The sequence below is a fragment of the Oncorhynchus gorbuscha genome, linkage group LG04 (assembly GCF_021184085.1).
Source record: "Oncorhynchus gorbuscha isolate QuinsamMale2020 ecotype Even-year linkage group LG04, OgorEven_v1.0, whole genome shotgun sequence".
Classification (NCBI taxonomy): Eukaryota; Metazoa; Chordata; class Actinopteri; order Salmoniformes; family Salmonidae; genus Oncorhynchus; species Oncorhynchus gorbuscha.
In genome coordinates, this window is record NC_060176.1 from 67,072,093 (window position 1) to 67,089,171 (window position 17,079).

Consider the following 17,079-nt stretch of genomic DNA (forward strand, 5'->3'; position numbering starts at 1 on the left):
CGCAATTATAAAGAGTGTTGAAGTTAAAACATTGGGACAAAAAGACAACTTAACTTGAGCTATGGGAAAGTGTCCAGAGCTCTACTAACTGCAAGGGAGAGGCTGTACTAGTAGATTTATTTCTATGGACTTGATTTGTCGTGAGCTACTTCAGGAATCTACAGTACAGCCAGATACTGACAAGATGATTGTGGAGATCCTTCGTCGCTAATGTGCAGTTTCTAAACCGCACTTCTTCATAGTTTTTTTTTTGTGGTTCTAGATCTGTCTTCCTCGTCCACAAAGACTCCCAACTATCGCATATACCCTCCTTAAGGCTTGTCATCCACTTTGATGCTCCTTATCTGAACCAGGAGTCTCAAACCGGCGTCCCCAGTCCAGCTTGCGGCCTGGAAGTGAATTTAAGAAGCCCATTATACAAAAATAAAGGGAACACTAAAATAACACATCCTAGATCTGAATGAATGTAATATTCTTATTACATACTTTTTTATTTACACAGTTGAATGTGTTGACAACAAAATCACACAAACTATCAATGGAAATCAAATTTATCAACCCTTGGAGGTCTGGATTTGGAGTCACACTCAAAATTAAAGTGGAAAACCACACTACAGGCTGATCCAACTTTGATGTAATGTCCTTAAAACAAGTCAAAATGAAGCTCAGTAGTGTGTGTGGCCTCCACGTGCCTGTATGAACTCCCTACAACGCCTGGGCATGCTCCTGATGAGGTGGCGGATGGTCTCCTGAGGGATCTCCTCCCAGACCTGGACTAAAGCACCCACCAACTCCTGGACAGTCTGTGGTGCAACGTGGCATTAGTGGATGGAGCAAGACATGATGTCCCAGGTGTGCTCAATTGAATTCAGGTCTGGGGAACGGGCGGGCCAGTCCATAGCATCAATGCCTTCCTCTTGCAGGAACTGCTGACACACTCCAGCCACATGAGGTCTAGCATTGTCTTGCATTAGGAGGAACCCAGGGCCAACCGCACCAGCAAATGGTCTCACAAGGGGTCTGAGAATCTCATCTCGGTACCCAATGGCAGTCAGGCTACCTCTGGCGAGCACATGGAGGGCTGTGCAGCCCCCCAAAGAAATGCCACCCCACACCATGACTGACCCACCGCCAAACCGGTCATGCTGGAGGATGTTGCAGGCAGCAGAACGTTCTCCACGGTGTCTCCAGACTGTCACGTCTGTCACGTGCTCAGTGTGAACCTGCTTTCATCTGTGAAGAGCACAGGGCGCCAGTGGCAAATTTGCCAATCTTGGTGTTCTCTGGCAAATGCCAAACGTCCTGCACGGTGTTGGGCTGTAAGCACAACCCCCACCTGTGGACGTCGGGCCCTCATACCACCCTCATGGAGTCTGGTTCTGACCGTTTGAGCAGACATGCACATTTGTGGCCTGCTGGAGGTCATTTTGCAGGGCTCTGGCAGGGCTCCTCCTGCTTCTCCTTGCACAAATGCAGAGGTAGCGGTCCTGCTGCTGGGTTGTTGCCCTCCTACGGCCTCCTCCACGTCTCCTGATGTACTGGCCTGTCTCCTGGTAGCGCCTCCATGCTCTGGACACTACGCTGACAGACACAGCAAACCTTCTTGCCATAGCTTGCATTGATGTGCCATCCTGGATGAGCTGCACTACCTGAGCCACTTGTGTGGGGTGTAGACTCCGTCTCATGCTACCACTAGAGTGAAAGCACCACCAGCATTCAAAAGTGACCAAAACATCAGCCAGGAAGCATAGGAACTTAGAAGTGGTCTGTGGTCACCACCTGCAGAACCACTCCTTTATTGGGGGCATCTTGTTAATTGCCTATAATTTCCACCTGGCCCATGGGTGGTTTAATCCCCTCCCCCCCACTCCAGAAAAACCCTATAATGAGTAGTTGTGTCAAACTTTGACTGGTACTGTATATAAGCTCAGCAAAAAAAGAAACATCTCTTTTTCTGGACCCTGTCTTTCAAAGATAATTTGTAAAAATCCAAATAACTTCACAGATCTTCAAGGGTTTAAACTCTGTTTCCCATGCTTGTTCAATGAACCATAAACAATTAATGAACATGCACCTGTGGAATGGTCGTTAAGACACTAACAGCTTACAGACGGTAGGCAATTAAGGTCACAGTTACGAAAACTTAGGACACTAAAGAGGCCTTTCTACTGACTCTGAAAAACACCAAAAAAAGAGCCCAGGGTCCCTGCTCATTTGCGTGAACGTACCTTAGGCATGCTGCAAGGAGGCATGAGGACTGCAGATGTGGCCAGGGCAATAAATTGCAATATCCTTACTGTGAGACGCCTAAGACAGCGCTACAGGGAGACAGGACGGACAGCTGTTCGTCCTCACAGTGGCAGACCACGTAACACCTGCACAGGAGCAATACATCCGAACAACACACCTGCGGGACAGGTACAGGATGGCAACAACAACTGCCCGAGTTACACCAGGAACGCACAATCCCTCCATCAGTGCTCAAACTGTCCACAATAGGCTGAGAGAGACTGGACTGAGGGCTTGTAGGCCTGTAGTAAGGCAGGTCCTCACCAGACATCACCGGGAACATCGTCGCCTATGGCCACAAGCCCACCGTCGCTGGACCAGACAGGACTGGCAAGAAGTGCTCTTCTCTGATGTGTCGCGGTTTTGTCTCACCAGGGATGATGGTCGGATTTGCGTTTATCGTTGAAGCGCTACACCGAGGCCTGTACTCTGGAGTGGGGTCGAGGTGGAGAGTCACAGCATCACCGGACTGAGCTTGTTGTCATCTCAATGCTGTGTGTTACAAGGAAGACATCCTCCCTCATGTGTTACCCTTCCTGCAGGCTCATCCTGACATGACCCTCCAGCATGACAATGCCACCAGCCATACTGCGCGTGATTTCCTGCAAGACAGGAATGTCAGTGTTCTGCCATGGCTAGCAAAGAGCCTGGATCTCAATCCCATTGAGCACGTCTGTGACCTTTTGGATCGGAGGGTGAGGGCTAGGGCCATTCCACCCAGAAATGTGAACTTGCAGGTGCCTTGGTGGGCGAGTGGGGTAACATCTCACAGCAAGAACGGGCAAATCTGGTGCAGTACTTAATGCAGCTGGTGGCCACACCGGATACTGACCGTTACTTTGATTTTGAACCCCCCCCCCCTTTGTTCAGGGACACATTCAATTTCTGTGGAATTTGTTCAGTTTGTCTCAGTTGTTGAATCTTGTTATGTTCATACAAATATTTACCAATGTTAGGTTTGCTGAAAATAAACACAGTTGACAGTGAGAGGACGTTTATTTTTTTGCTGAGTTTTTAGATATTTATTTTGCTCTGGGGGAAAAAAGTGTGTGTGTATATACAGTATACACACACTACCAGTCAAAAGTTTGGACAACTAATTACAGGGTTTTCCTTTATTTTTACTATTTTAAACATTGTAGAATAATAGTGAAGATATCAACTATGAAATAACACATGTGATCATGTAACCAAAAAAAGTGTGAAACAAATCAAAATATATTTTATATTTGAGATTCTTCAAAGTAGCCACCCTTTGCCTTGTTTACAGCTTTGTGCACACTTGGCATTCTCTCAACCAGCTTCATGAGGTCACCTGGAATGCATTTCAATTAACAGGTGTGCTTTAAGTTCATTTGTGCAATTTATTTCCTCAATGCGTTTGAGCCAATCAGTTGTATTGTGACAAGGTAGTAGGGGTGGTATACAGAAGATAACCCTATTTGGTAAAAGACCAAGTCCATATTATGGCAAGAACAGCTCAAATAAGCAAAGAGAAACGACAGTCCATTATTACTTTAAGACATGGTCAGTCAATCAGGAAAATTTCAAGGAGTTTGAAAGTTTCTTTAAGGGCAGTCTGATTTATTTAGAATTCAAGGCACACTTAACCAGCATGGCTACCACAGCATTCGGCAGCGATACGCCATCCCATCTGGTTTACCCTTAGTGGGACTATAATTTGTTTTTCAACAGGTCAATAACCCAACACACCTCCAGGCTGTGTAAGGGCTATTTGACCAAGAAGGAGAGTGATTGAATGCTGAATCAGATGACCTGGCCTCCACAATCCCCTGACCTCACTCAATCCAATTGAGATGGTTTGGGATGAGTTTGATCGCAGAGTGAAGGAAAATCAACCAACATGTCCTCAGCATATGTGGGAACTCCTTCAAGACTTTTGGAAAAGCATTCCAAGTGAAGCTAGTTGAGAGAATGCCAAGAGTGTGCAAGAGCTGTCATCATTGCTTTGTTAAACACTTTCGGTTACTAAATTATTCCATATGTATTATTTCATAGTTGATGTCTTCACTATTATTCTACAATGTAGAAAATAGTAAAAGAAAAACCCTTGAATGAGAACGTGTGTCAACTTTTGACTGGTACTGTGTATATATATATTTTTCCAGTGATTTTAATATAATAACTTAAAAACAATCTGTTTGGGCTTCTTGCAGTCAATTTGCAGTCTACAAATTATTCGTATTTATGTTCCGGCCCCCTGAACATTTACTCAAAAAAAAAAAAATAGTCCCGCAGCTGAATCTAGTTGATGATCCCTGCTGTAACCTAACTATGGAATTCTAATGTATAATTTAATATGATTCCAGCAAGTGTAGGAAGGAATGTTGGGAGATTTGGAACTGACTTGAACCATCTCATCTGTGCACATTTGCGTATCCCTGCAATGCCAATGTGCCTCCCCTGTGTTATTGCTTCCATTTTTAAATGCATCTACAGTTATCTATGCCTATTTCATATCGACACTTATTCAGGGGGGGCAAATGATGCTCTTCACCAGCAATATGTTGTTTGTATTGAATTCTAGTGATATCTTTTTTGAACCATCTAAGATGGTAGACAGGGTGCTGTATTTGCTTGTGTACTAGAACAGTGTTAGTGCTGTGACCATAGCTAGATTTGCAGCTTATGAATCATTTTCCCTCTTCCGTGTGTTTTTGTGCTCCATTTCGTAATGCTACTAAGTTTTTATTAAATGCGCAACTAATTGGATAGGATTGTAGATATCCCCTGTAGATATCTCCTCTACAATTCTGCCAGCGGGTGGTTGTCATTATTAGCAGATGGTTCAGAGCTGTGTTATACTGTACTTGAAATGTTACCAAGGAAATGTCCCTCTGTGCTTCTCTTGTTCTGAATGGACTTTCAATAGGTGTCAGTCCTGCAGTTATCATAGATGCAGTGTTTTTTTTTATAAAAGTAATTTATAATTAACTGTCTCATGTTGTATTTGTGATAATGTAGTTATTCTGTCTATTAATGACCAAGTAATTGTTTGTTATATTCTTGTGTGATGTGCTTCATCCATGAGAGCAGAAAAATGTGCAAAGAAAGGAACAGTGATTTATTTTAATGAAGAAATGTACAAGGAAAATGTACAATTAAATCAAAAAGATTATATAAACATAAAACCCAAGATTGTAACCCTTACACACCATTTTTTTTAAAACTCTACAACCACTTTCTGCAACTGACGAGCATGGTGTTGGAATACTTGATAAGTTCTAAACGCATTAAGATGAACTTTTTGTACAAATGTGTATAAAAACATATGATTGTGCTGTGTCTTTTTTGGCCTCACAGGATCGTCATGTCCAGGCTGATCGGGGTCTGCTACGAATCTATGAGAGGAAGACTGTATGAATGTGGGACAAAACTAATCAAGTGCTTTAGCAATTAAGAGCAAACATGGTAAGATATCAATCCAAATCAACCGCAATACACTGAACAAAAATATAAATGCAACATGTAAAGTGTTGGTCCCATGTTTCATGAGCTGAAATAAGATGCGAGAAATTTTCCATATGCACAAAAGCGACTCAATTTGTGCACAAATTTCTCCTTAGACAAGATAATCCATCCATCTGATAGGTGTGGCATATCAAGAAGCTGATTAAACAGCATGATATTTACACAAAATAGTGGTTGTCACAACACAATGCCACAGATGTCTCAAGTTGAGGGAGTGTGCAATTGTCATGCTGACTACAGGAATGTCCACCAGAGCTGTTACAGAAGATTTAATTATAATTTCTCTACCGTAAGCCGCCTCCCAACGTCAATTTAAAGAATTTGGCAGTACGTCCAACCGGCCTCAACTGCAGACCACGTGTATGGCGTTGTGTGAAAAGAATGCCCCATGGTGGTGGTGGGGTTATGATATAGGCAGGCATAAGCTAGGGACAACGAACACTATTGCATTCATCCGCCGTCACTTCATGTTTCAGCATGATAATGCACAGCCCCATGTCGCAAGGATCTGTACACAATTCCTAGAAGCTGAAAATGTCCCAGTTCTTCCATGGCCTGCATACTCACTAGACATGTCACAAATTGAGCTGTTTGGATCGACGTGTACGACAGTGTCATGACTTGCCCTTTTGGGTGAGGATCATAGCTGACAGAAATATGAAACTATTTGTGAGAAGATGTAATGTGATGTTAGCCTTCTAAATGAGAGAATTGTCTTTCATAGGAAGTCTTAACCACTCAGTCACCACACCGACGTGAGCATAGACATTACCCCCGAGTGCTTAAATAGGACTCGTGACAAAATGTATATTAGGCCAGCGAGACCGACAGTGTGAGCTGAAAGGTACGGAATGGCTAGAAACTCAAACTTTTAACAGAGAAGAAGAAAATCTCTACAAGACCAGAGAGCATGGAGCTGTGCCTACATGTTGAAATGGTAAGACAATAGAGACCCCTGAACAAGGCAGTTAACCCACTGTTCCTAGGCCATCATTGTAAATAAGAATTTGTTTTTAACTGACTTGCCTAGTTAAATAAAAAATATATTTAAAAAAAGAGACCAAGCAGGTGGAAGGTGTGAACCGGACGTCACGAATGGTTGGACTCTATAGACCAGCTACCAGCAGCGCATGTTACAAATGGTTAAGAAATCTACAAAACTAAAGACTACACATTCACAGTCTGCTGCTGTATAACGGAATTGCTGGACTATTAAGCGCACCCGAATATAAACCGCACCCACTGAATTATTAAAAAAGATGTATTTTGTACATAAATACGCCGCACATGTCTATAAGCCGCAGGTGCCTACCGGTACATTGAAACAAATGAACTTGGTCACTATCTTCCTTCTCCTGTGCACTGAAACCACTGAAGTTATCTCCTTTGGTGTCGGAGATGAATAGCCTCAGAATTGCTTCATCCGATGTTGGATCGTTTTCATTGTCACTTTCATCCGTAGGCAAATACCCCGCTGAGCTCATGCTGCCCCTTCAACACGCAGCAGTCCAGCCTTTCGAAACCCGTTGATGATAGTGGATTTTTTGACAATGCTCCACGCTGTCAGGACCCACTGGCAGACTTGACCATAAGTTGCTCTTCGCATGCAGCCCGTTTTAGTGAAGGATTTCTCCCCACTTGTCATCCAAGACTCCCACTGAACAAGGAGCGCCACCTTAAATGCACGATTTACACTGATGTCGAGTGGCTGCAAATACTTTGGGCCATCTGCTTTTCTTCCCTCTGAAAGCCTTTGTTGTCTTTTTGCACGGAGTCAGTTCCTCACGCTGCTGTTTCCAACGTCTCATTAACGCCAAGCTCCCATGCAGCAGCTCTCTTTCCTTTTCCAACAGCCAGATCGATCGCCTTCAACTTGAAAGCTGCATCATATGCATTTCTCTGTGTCTTTGCCATGATGAGGGTGACAAAATTACTACTGTAATCAGAATGATGAAGTTTAAGCGCGCTCGATTTTACATCACATTATGTGACGGTGCTCAGTTTTTTGGCGGCGGGAAAAATCCATAAATTAGCCGCGTCAAAGCGTGGGAATAAAGTAGCGGCTTATAGTCCGGAAATTACGGTATGTAAAATAGTCTAGGAAACTCGACCGAAGACGAAACAAAGAACAATTTCCTCTCACCACTCTATTCTAAGGAACAGAGCTGCTGAACAAGCTACGACTACAAAGGAGGGGGATCTCTGGTGGACAACCAGACTCTCTGTCAACTGACTCTTCAAAAAATGGACAGGCAATTTCAACACAGAGACAACAAAGGCATACAATCGTAAATATGTACATTGCAATTATTTTCGAATGAGCAGCCAGCCGTTCCATGTGCATAGTATTTCCATGAGCATAGTTATCAGCTGTATGTACAATAGTGAAGTCCTTCGTCCTTTCTCCCACTTTCTTACATTACCCTCCCTTTTCATTTTGTGTAAAAAGCCATCATAACGGTTTAGTCCACTAGGGACCTTTCATTGCATTGTGTTAGTAACCAATAACTATGTGTGTGTGTGTGTGTGTGTGTGTGTGTGTGTGTGTGTGTGTGTGTGTGTGTGTGTGTGTGTGTGTGTGTGTGTGTGTGTGTGTGTGTGTGTGTGTGTGTGTTTATGTAATTCTGTGTGATTATTTAGTTAGTAAATAAATAATTGCGCCAATTTGTGTATCGCTGATTCATCATGGAGACTAGGTAAAACAATTGTCATAACATATTAATGATAGCCAAGACACGACAACAGGGTGTTGCAGTTCCCGCCAATATCCAGCAACTTCGCAAAGGCATTGAAGAGAAGTGGGAAAACATTCTACAGGCCCCAATCAACTCCATGCAAAGATGTGTTGCGCTGCATGAGGCAAATGGTGGTCACACCAAGTAGACTGGTTTTCTGATCCACGCCCCTATAATTTTAAGGTACTGTATCTGTGACCAACAACTACATATCTGTATTCCCAGTCATGTGAAATCCATAGATTCAGCCCTAATGAATTTATTTCAATTTACTGATTTCCTTATATGAACTGTAACTCAGTAAAATCGTTGAAATTGTTGCATGTTGCGTTTCTATTTTTGTTCAGTATATTTTCCAAATGAATTGTTATCTGTATAGCTGGCAGGTAAAAATGTTGATATTGTGTGCCCAAATGAACAGGACCGTGGTTCAGTACCTTGTCCTGGTAGCCCTGCTGGGCCATTCTATGAGTCTCCAGCCTCAGCTCCTCCTCCTGCAGCCTCAGGGCCTCCCTCTCCACCTCCTCCATCTGCTCCCTCTGTCGCTGCTCTTCCCAGTGCTCCCGACGCCGCTGCTCCACCTGCAGGGGAGAGAGAACAATGAGCCACATTAGACAGCTTCATCCTTTAACCCATGTCAACAACTGACCCAGGTCAACACATCCTTTTAGAATTGGAGTTTGAAGGTCCCCGCCAACCTGTGCATTGATCTCCTGCATCCGAGCCGTCCTGTGACCCTCGTCCTCCTCCCTCTCTTGGCGTCTGGTCTGCCGCTCCAGCTCTAGCTCTTCAATCAGCTCCTCGCGCCTCCTCAGAGACTCCTCCTGAGCCTGACGGTTCTCCTGCATCTTGACATCCAGCTGCTGCTGTCTGCCTGCCAGAACCTTCCAGGGAGAAAAGGAGACGCTTGGATTCTCTAGTCTTCTGTAGATACAAAGACGCAAGCTTGGCACTCCTTGGTGTGTTGCTCATGTCCTACCCTCCCTTCCCCTCAGGCCCACTCACCTCCTGCATAAGCCTCTCCCTGGCTCTCCTCTCCTTCTCCCACTCCGCCTCCCGCTTCTCCCAAACACGCTGGGCCTCCTCCCTGACAAGACCAATAATTTAACTTATACAATACAAACGCAGATCTCCACCCCATAGTCAGACCTAGACTGGCAGGGGAGTCATGATAGTATTGGTTCTACTGACCGGTACAGGACATCAAACTCTGCCTCCCTCGCCCTCTCCAGCTGGAGCTGCTCTTCAATGACGTGCTTCATCCAGGCGGCATCCGCCACTGCCCTCTCCCGCCGAACGCTTTCCAGGCGCTGGTCCTCCTGCTCCCCCTCCAGCAGGGCTGCCAGAATCTTGCGGTCCGCCTCCTGGTGAACGACACAGGCATTGCAAGCAGTGGTCACTGGTGAAGGGTGTGTCAATTCACATACAGCTGAGCAATTAAAAAAACAAGCGGACAAACCAGCTCCTCCTGCACCTGCTGGGCTCTCCTCTTCAGTTGGGCGCGGTACTGGCGGGTCAAGAATCGCCTGAGTAAGGAAACAGTTTGATCAAACCACAAAACAACAACTACTGGACATGAGGCAGTTTTTCAGTCCAGATGGTTTATTTATAGTTTTCATCCTTGACTGAACTCTTCCAATGGGAGAGTCACTTACCCCATTTCAGATTTCTTGTGGCACTCTTCCACCTTCCTTCTCTCCTCCTCCAGCTTCTCCACCTCCCAGCGCTGGGACAGCAGGGCCTCCTGCTCCTTCTTCAGACACCTGGCCTGAGAAACAGAGATAGCATAGGGGCTCAGTCACACTACCAGCATTTACAGTGCAATTCCAAATTAGGCTTATGCGGGACTACCAGGTCTTACCAACAGGCTGCCAATACCAGAAATAATTTGTCCTCACCAGTATCAAACAAACGACTGCCCGCCACCCCCATGAATCTGAAATGTTGCTTACCCCATGGACTGTATCCACGTGTTGTTTTTGTTGTATTTTGCTTGTGATTTATATTGTTGTATGTATTTACGCAGTATATGTGGTGATGCTGTTGAGTTTGAGATGAGATGCAAGACAATTTTTCTGAAATGGACAAATTATTATTAATATGTCATCTGACTGGTCTCCATAGTCTTGCTTTACTCAATGCACTACACCATGTACGGTGCTTCTTCTTATGGTTTAACAGTACCATTTTCCTCCTTTGCAGAACTAAATTGTCCAGAGACTGAACGACAGCTGCTTGCTTACCTCTTCCTCCCGGAGCTTGAGCTCTTCCATCTGTTTGCGGAGCTCCTTGGCTCTCTCCCTGTCCTCTCCTCTTCTTCTCTCCTCTGCCTGCTTCATCCTCTGCAGCGCCTCCCGTCTACTCGTCTCGTATTCGTTCTCAAAGCGCCTCTTCTCCTCCTGGGCTGCATCCTCGTGCTGCAGGTTTCAATGCAGGGATTACTTTGGATTACCACTTCATTGTCTTTCGATGATAATCAGTTTAAGATATGTCTACACTATTTGTCTTATTTTGAATAAGCATTGTGGATATCCACACATTTCAGGAATGTCTTATTTTTCACCCCGAGTAAAGAGTAGTCTAATTGGTGTTTATTTCCATAAAAGAATACTATACTCACAGATTAAAGAATGCTCTTTAAATACTAATGGCCATCTTGAAATTAAATACTCAAACCGGAGTTAAAGCGCACTAACTGAAGTGAACTAAACCCTGCGACAAAGGTAATACTGGCTGTAGCATTGAGCGCATACCTGTTTTTTCACCAAGGTCTGTGTCTGCCATTGGCTCACCACATGATCTTTATGTAAAGTTGACTCGACCTGTAGACACAAACAGTTCAATCAGGATTCGATACACAGAAGAGATGGAACAATTGCATCACAAGCCCTTTGGTTTCCAGATCAAGTGTACTTGACAACAGTTGTACTATACAGCACTTAGTCACCAGTGTTGTGTTCATTACGCACCAAATGGACTGAAACGGGAAGGACTTGTCCAATAAGAAACACATGTTGTTGTGACGAACTGTCAAAGGCTAGTCATGGCATCCTAAACCTCCAATTCGTCGGCCACTAACCTTCTGCAACTCAGGGTTGTTTTTCTTCCAGTGCTCCCTCAACAGCTCTTCTGCTAGCTGTGTGGTGGAATAGTAAAACAACAAAAGTCACATGTCAATGGTCATGCACTCTGCCAGCTCAGTGCTCGTGTATCTTATTTGTTTTTGAGGAATATACCAGATGAGGTTGGTGCCTCTATACCTTCTTCCTTCGTTCCTCTCGGCCTGAGCGGAGGTCTTCGGTCTTGTCCATCAGTTGCCTAGTCAGTGTGCTCCTGTCAGGGACAACATCCCGTAACTCAGCATCAAGCTGGTCCCGCTCCTTCTGGAGCAGGGTCCTGAGACGCTCCCTGCGCTTCTCCAGACTCACCACCTTCTCCTCTTTCAGTCTCTCTTTGTGGTATGCTGACATACTGATGGATGGGAGAGAAAGGAGATAAGTCATTAACTAGTGATAATGGTTTTCAAGTATCATCCATTAGATCTACTGATGGTGTTCTTATCATTGTTGAACTATTGCCACTACAAGAAAAGTTGGATCAATACTAGATACGACTGGAGAATCAGGAAATGTTTTAAGCATGAAATTAGCTATAGCCTAATTCCCATCATAGTATCTCAGTCAATTATCAGTTTCTGAAGTACAAACAATACAGCGGAAGGACAATACAGCCCTTGAGAATTAGGCCTACCTCTCCTGGTATGATTGACGAGAACTCCAGTGTGCCTGCTTACTGCTTACAACGTTCTGTTGTCTGTAGTACTTCGAGTTCATCTCCCATTGCTGCCGCCAACATGCCTCCTGTTCCCGCTGCCGGCAGTGCCGCACCATCTGTCTTTCCAGAGAACGAACTCGACTAGGCCAGTGGGCAGAGAGGGTTGGTAGAGCCATATAGATCTAGATGGGAAAACTCTATTCAGTTATCTATTTAGAAACGGATCCAACTACTTCTGTTAGACAAAAGCAATGGACAAAGCCGTTACTTGCTAGGTACAGTAGATAGCATAGCTAGCTAGATTCAAAATATGACGCCATCAGTAAAGTCCTAACAAAAGTTAGCTAGCGTAAAGTGATAATCGACATTTGTCTTTACAAAAGTACTTTTTGCATCAAATTGCTTACCAGTCAACGTTCCCTCTCCAAAATATAATTTCAAAGTTATGTTAGTTTGCGGCTGGAGAAAATCCTTAGATTTCTCTCTTCCCGTTTCGCTTAGTAACCAAATCCCTTCCTAGTTACACTACGGACACTCACAAGGGTCAAACAGCTCGATGAGTAGGGCATTGTAATGATGAATGCATTTTTTTTCTCACATTTATTTAACCAGGTAGGTCAGTTGAGAACAAGTTCTCATTTACAACTGCGACCTGACCAAGATAAAGCAAAGCAGTGCAACAAAAATAACAACACAGTTACACATAAACCTACAGTCAATAACACAATAGGGGGGAAAAAAATGAAAAATCAATGTACAGTGTGCAAATGTAGAAGAGTAAGGAGGTAGGCAATAAATAGGCCATAGAGGCGAAATAATTACAATTTAGCATTAACACTGGAGTGATAGATGAGCAGATGATGATGTGCAAGTAGAGATACTGGGGTGAAAAAGAGCAAGAGGGTAAGTAATAATATGGGGATGAGGTAGTTGGGTGTGCTATTTACAGATTGGCTGTGTACCAGGTACAGTGATTGGTAAGCTGCTCTGACAGCTGATGCTTAAAGTTAGAGACTCCAGCTTCAGTGATTTTTGCAATTCGTTCCAGTCATTGGCAGCAGAGAACTGGAAGGAAAGGCTGCCAAAGGACGGGGTTGGCTATGGGGATGACCAGTGAAATATACCTGCTGGAGCGCATGCCAGACTTCGGGTGTTGCTATGGTGACCAGTGAGCTGAGATAAGGCGGGGCTTTTACTTAGCAAAGACTTATAGGTGACCTGGAGCTAGTGAGTTTAGCGATGGATATGTAGTGAGGGCCAGCCAACGAGAGCATACAGGTCACAGTGGTGGGTAGTATATGGGGTTTTGGTGACAAAACGGATGGCACTGTGACAGACTACATCCAATTTGCTGAGTAGACTGTTGTGGAATAATTTATAAATGACATCGCCGAAGTCAAGGATCGGTAGGATAGTCAGTTTTACGAGGGTTTGTTTGGCAGCATGAGTGAAGGATGCTTTGTTGCGAAATAGGAAGCCCATTCTAGATTTAATTTTGGATTAGAGATGCTTAATGTGAGTCTGGAAGGAGAGTTTACAGTCTAACCAGACACCTAGATATTTGTAGTTGTCCACATATTCTAGGTCAGAACCGTCCAGAGTAGTGATGCGGGAGGGTGCGGGCAGCAATTGGTTGAAGAGCATGCACTTAGTTTTACTAGCATTTAAAAGCAGTTTGAGACCACGGAAGGAGTGTTGTATGGTGTTTAAGCTCGTTTGGAGGTTTGTTAGCACAGTGACCAAAGAAGGGACCGATGTATACAGAATGGTGTCGTCTGCGTAGAGGTGGATCAAAGAATCACCAGCAGCAAGAGCGACATCATTGATATATACAGAGAAAAGAGTCGGCCCGAGAATTGAACCCTGTGGCACCCCCATAGAGACTGCCAGAGGTCCGGACAACAAGCCCTCCGATTTGACACACTGAACTCTATCTGAGAAGTAGTTGGTGAACCAGGTGAGGCAGTCATTTGAGAAGTTAAGACTATTGAGTCTGCCGATAAGAATGTGGTGAAATTCGGTGGGATAATTTTACAAAGAGAGGGTCCAGATTGTCTAACCCAGCTGATTTGTAGGGATCCCAGATTTTGCCGCTCTTTCATAACATCAACTGTCTGGATGTCAAGAACCCAGGTCCATGTTTTTAATTCCACCTTTTTTGCTTTAGACCAGCTGGGTGTATTGTATTTTGCCAACCACTGACACTAGTTAACCTGTTTTGAGCCCCACATTTTTTGCAAAACATAAAATTAAAATACAATATGTTTTTTAATACGTGTCACATCAGTTTGCAAACAACGTAAAATTGTGTGTATATATATCGTTGAGGTAAAAAAGCTGCGTACAAACATGGTCTCTTTGTTTTCTTGAGGAAGGGAGCTCCAAAATGCAGGTGTTTCGGCCTAGCTCAGTGCTTTCTGTGGTGGTGGTGCAAGCCAGCAGAGGATATGGAGCTTTGCGCCATGATTGGCTCAGTTCTGTCACTCATGGGGACACTACGTAACCACCAAGTCTAAGGGTAGAATTAGAACATTCTAGCCCCTTGGATGCTGCCATAGAGTTACATCAGAAGTGCCCATCCAAGAAGGCTGAAGGTCATAAGCCACACATAAAATGATGTCAAATCACGTTATATCTACAGTAGCTATGTTTGGACATCATACTTTCAATATCTTAACTAGCAGTCATCATCATGAATCAAGTCAACAATCTACTGGCAAATCCTTTTTTAATCTCTTCATATGAAGAGAAATAATGAAGAAACAATATAGATCAAATGTATCGGTGCTCATCGGCCATTGGACATAAACATTACACAACAAGTTGGAAATCGCAAATTCAACTAAAAGTGGTTTGGAAGGAATCAGTGGCTAACTGTGAGTTCAAGACAATTGGGCACTCTGGAAAAATGAGCTATGACTGGGGAAAAAAAAGTTTTGAACTTTCATCCAACTCTGAATTGTAAATGGGGAACTCTGGCCTCTTTCTGGAGCTACGACCTGAAGATCACCGACGTCATCATGATTCAACTTTTTTTTTCTCAGAGTTTCCAGTTGTTTTGAATGCACCATAAATCCAGAAAATGCCAGACTTCAATGGCAAAGTTTGATGACAAAATTTGCCCACAAAGGACAGCAGCGCCACCTCCTTGTTCAAATCAAATGTATTTATATACCCCTTCGTACATCAGCTGATATCTCAAAGTGCTGTACAGAAACCCAGCCTAAAACCCAAGCAATGCAGGTGTAGAAGCACAGTGGCTAGGAAAAACTCCCTAGAAAGGCCAAAACCTAGAAAGGAACCAGGCTATGTGGGGTGGCCAGTCCTCTTCTGGCTGTGCTGGGTGGAGATTATAACAGAACATGGCCAAGATGTTCAAATGTTCATAAATGACCAGCATGGTCGAATAATAATAAGGCAGAACAGTTGAAACTGGAGCAGCAGCACGGCCAGGTGGACTGGGGACAGCAAGGAGTCATCATGTCAAGTAGTCCTGGGGCATGGTCCTATGGCTCAGGTCCTCCGAGAGAGAGAAAGAAAGAGAGAAGGAGAGGATTAGAGAACGCACACTTAGATTCACACAGGACACCGAATAGGACAGGAGAAGTACTCCAGATATAACAAACTGACCCTAGCCCCCCGACACATAAACTACTGCATACCGCCCAAACAGATCCACAGATGTTGCAATTTCGCTTGCACTCCACACTGCCCTTTGCCACCTGGACAATAGGAACACCTATGTGAGAATGATATTCATTGACTACAGCTCAGCATTCAACACCATAGTCCCCTCATAGCTCATCACTTAGCTAAGGACCCTGGGACTAAACACCTCCTTCTGCAACTTGATCCTGGTCTTCCTAATGGGCCGCCCCCAGTTGGTAAGGGTAGGTAACAACAGAGACGCCACGCTTATCCTCAACACGGGGGCCCCTCAGGGTTGCGTGCTCAGTCCCCTCCTGTACTCCCTGTTCAATTATGACTGCACGGCCAGGCATGACTCCAACACCATCATTAAGTTTGCAGATGACACAACAATGGTAGGCCTGATCAACGACAAGACAGCCTATAGGGAGGAGGTCAGACACCTGGCCGAGTGGTGTCAGGACAACAACCTCTCCCTCCACGTGACCAAGACAAAGGTTTGTTAACTACAGGAAAAGGAGGACCGAGCACGCCCCCATTCTCATCAACTGGGCTGTAGTAGAGCAGATTGAGAGCTTCAAGTTCCTTGGTGTCCACATTACCAACAAACTAACATGGTCCAAGCACACCAAGAAAGTAATGAAGAGGGCATTTGGCATGGGTCCTCAGATCCTCAAAAGGTTCTACAGCTGCACCATCGAGAGCATCCTTACTGGTTGCATCACTGCCTGGTATGGCAACTGCTCGGCCTCCGACTGCAAGGCACTACAGAGGGTAGTGAGTACAGCCCAGTACATCACTGTGGCCAAACGTCCTGCCATCCAATATCTCTATACCAGGTGGTGTCAAAGGAAGGCCCTAAAAATTGTCAGACTCCAGCCATCCTAGCCATGGACTGTTCTCTCTGCTAACGCATGGCAAGCGGTACCGGAGTGCCAAAATCTAGGTCCAAGAGGCTTCTAAACAGCCTCTACCCCCAAGCCATAAGACTCCTGAACATCTAGTCAAATCGCTACACAGATTATTTGCATTGCCCTCCCCCTCTTTTACACTGCTGCTACTCTCTGTTATTATCTATGCAAAGTCACTTTAATAACTCTACCTACATGCACATATTACCTCAATTACTTCGACTAACGGG

At 44.5% G+C, this 17,079-nt stretch overlaps 1 protein-coding gene across 1 annotated transcript; it reads right to left on the reverse strand.

Moving 5' to 3' along the window:
• Positions 1 to 5,353: 5,353 nt before the first annotated feature.
• Positions 5,354 to 12,823, reverse strand: LOC124033390 (trichoplein, keratin filament binding). Its single transcript, XM_046345415.1, has 13 exons — positions 12,698 to 12,823; positions 12,267 to 12,472; positions 11,777 to 11,987; positions 11,596 to 11,652; positions 11,270 to 11,338; positions 10,760 to 10,933; positions 10,172 to 10,284; positions 9,976 to 10,042; positions 9,708 to 9,880; positions 9,522 to 9,603; positions 9,215 to 9,400; positions 8,954 to 9,097; positions 5,354 to 5,651 (listed from the first exon to the last, which is right to left on the reverse strand). The coding sequence occupies exons 2-13, from the start codon at positions 12,464 to 12,466 to the stop codon at positions 5,619 to 5,621; spliced, it is 1,509 nt and encodes a 502-aa protein (XP_046201371.1). The 5' UTR covers positions 12,467 to 12,472; positions 12,698 to 12,823; the 3' UTR covers positions 5,354 to 5,618.
• Positions 12,824 to 17,079: the final 4,256 nt, after the last annotated feature.

Coding starts and splice junctions, on each gene's coding strand:
- LOC124033390 (XM_046345415.1), bottom strand. CDS start 12,466: ATGGCTCTACCAACCCTCTCTGCCCACTGGCCTAGTCGAGTTCGTTCT. Junction 11,988..12,266: donor CGTCAATCATACCAGGAGAG/GTAGGCCTAATT, acceptor CCCATCCATCAG/TATGTCAGCATACCACAAAG. Junction 5,652..8,953: donor AGCAGGGCTACCAGGACAAG/GTACTGAACCAC, acceptor TTCCTCTCATAG/ATTCGTAGCAGACCCCGATC.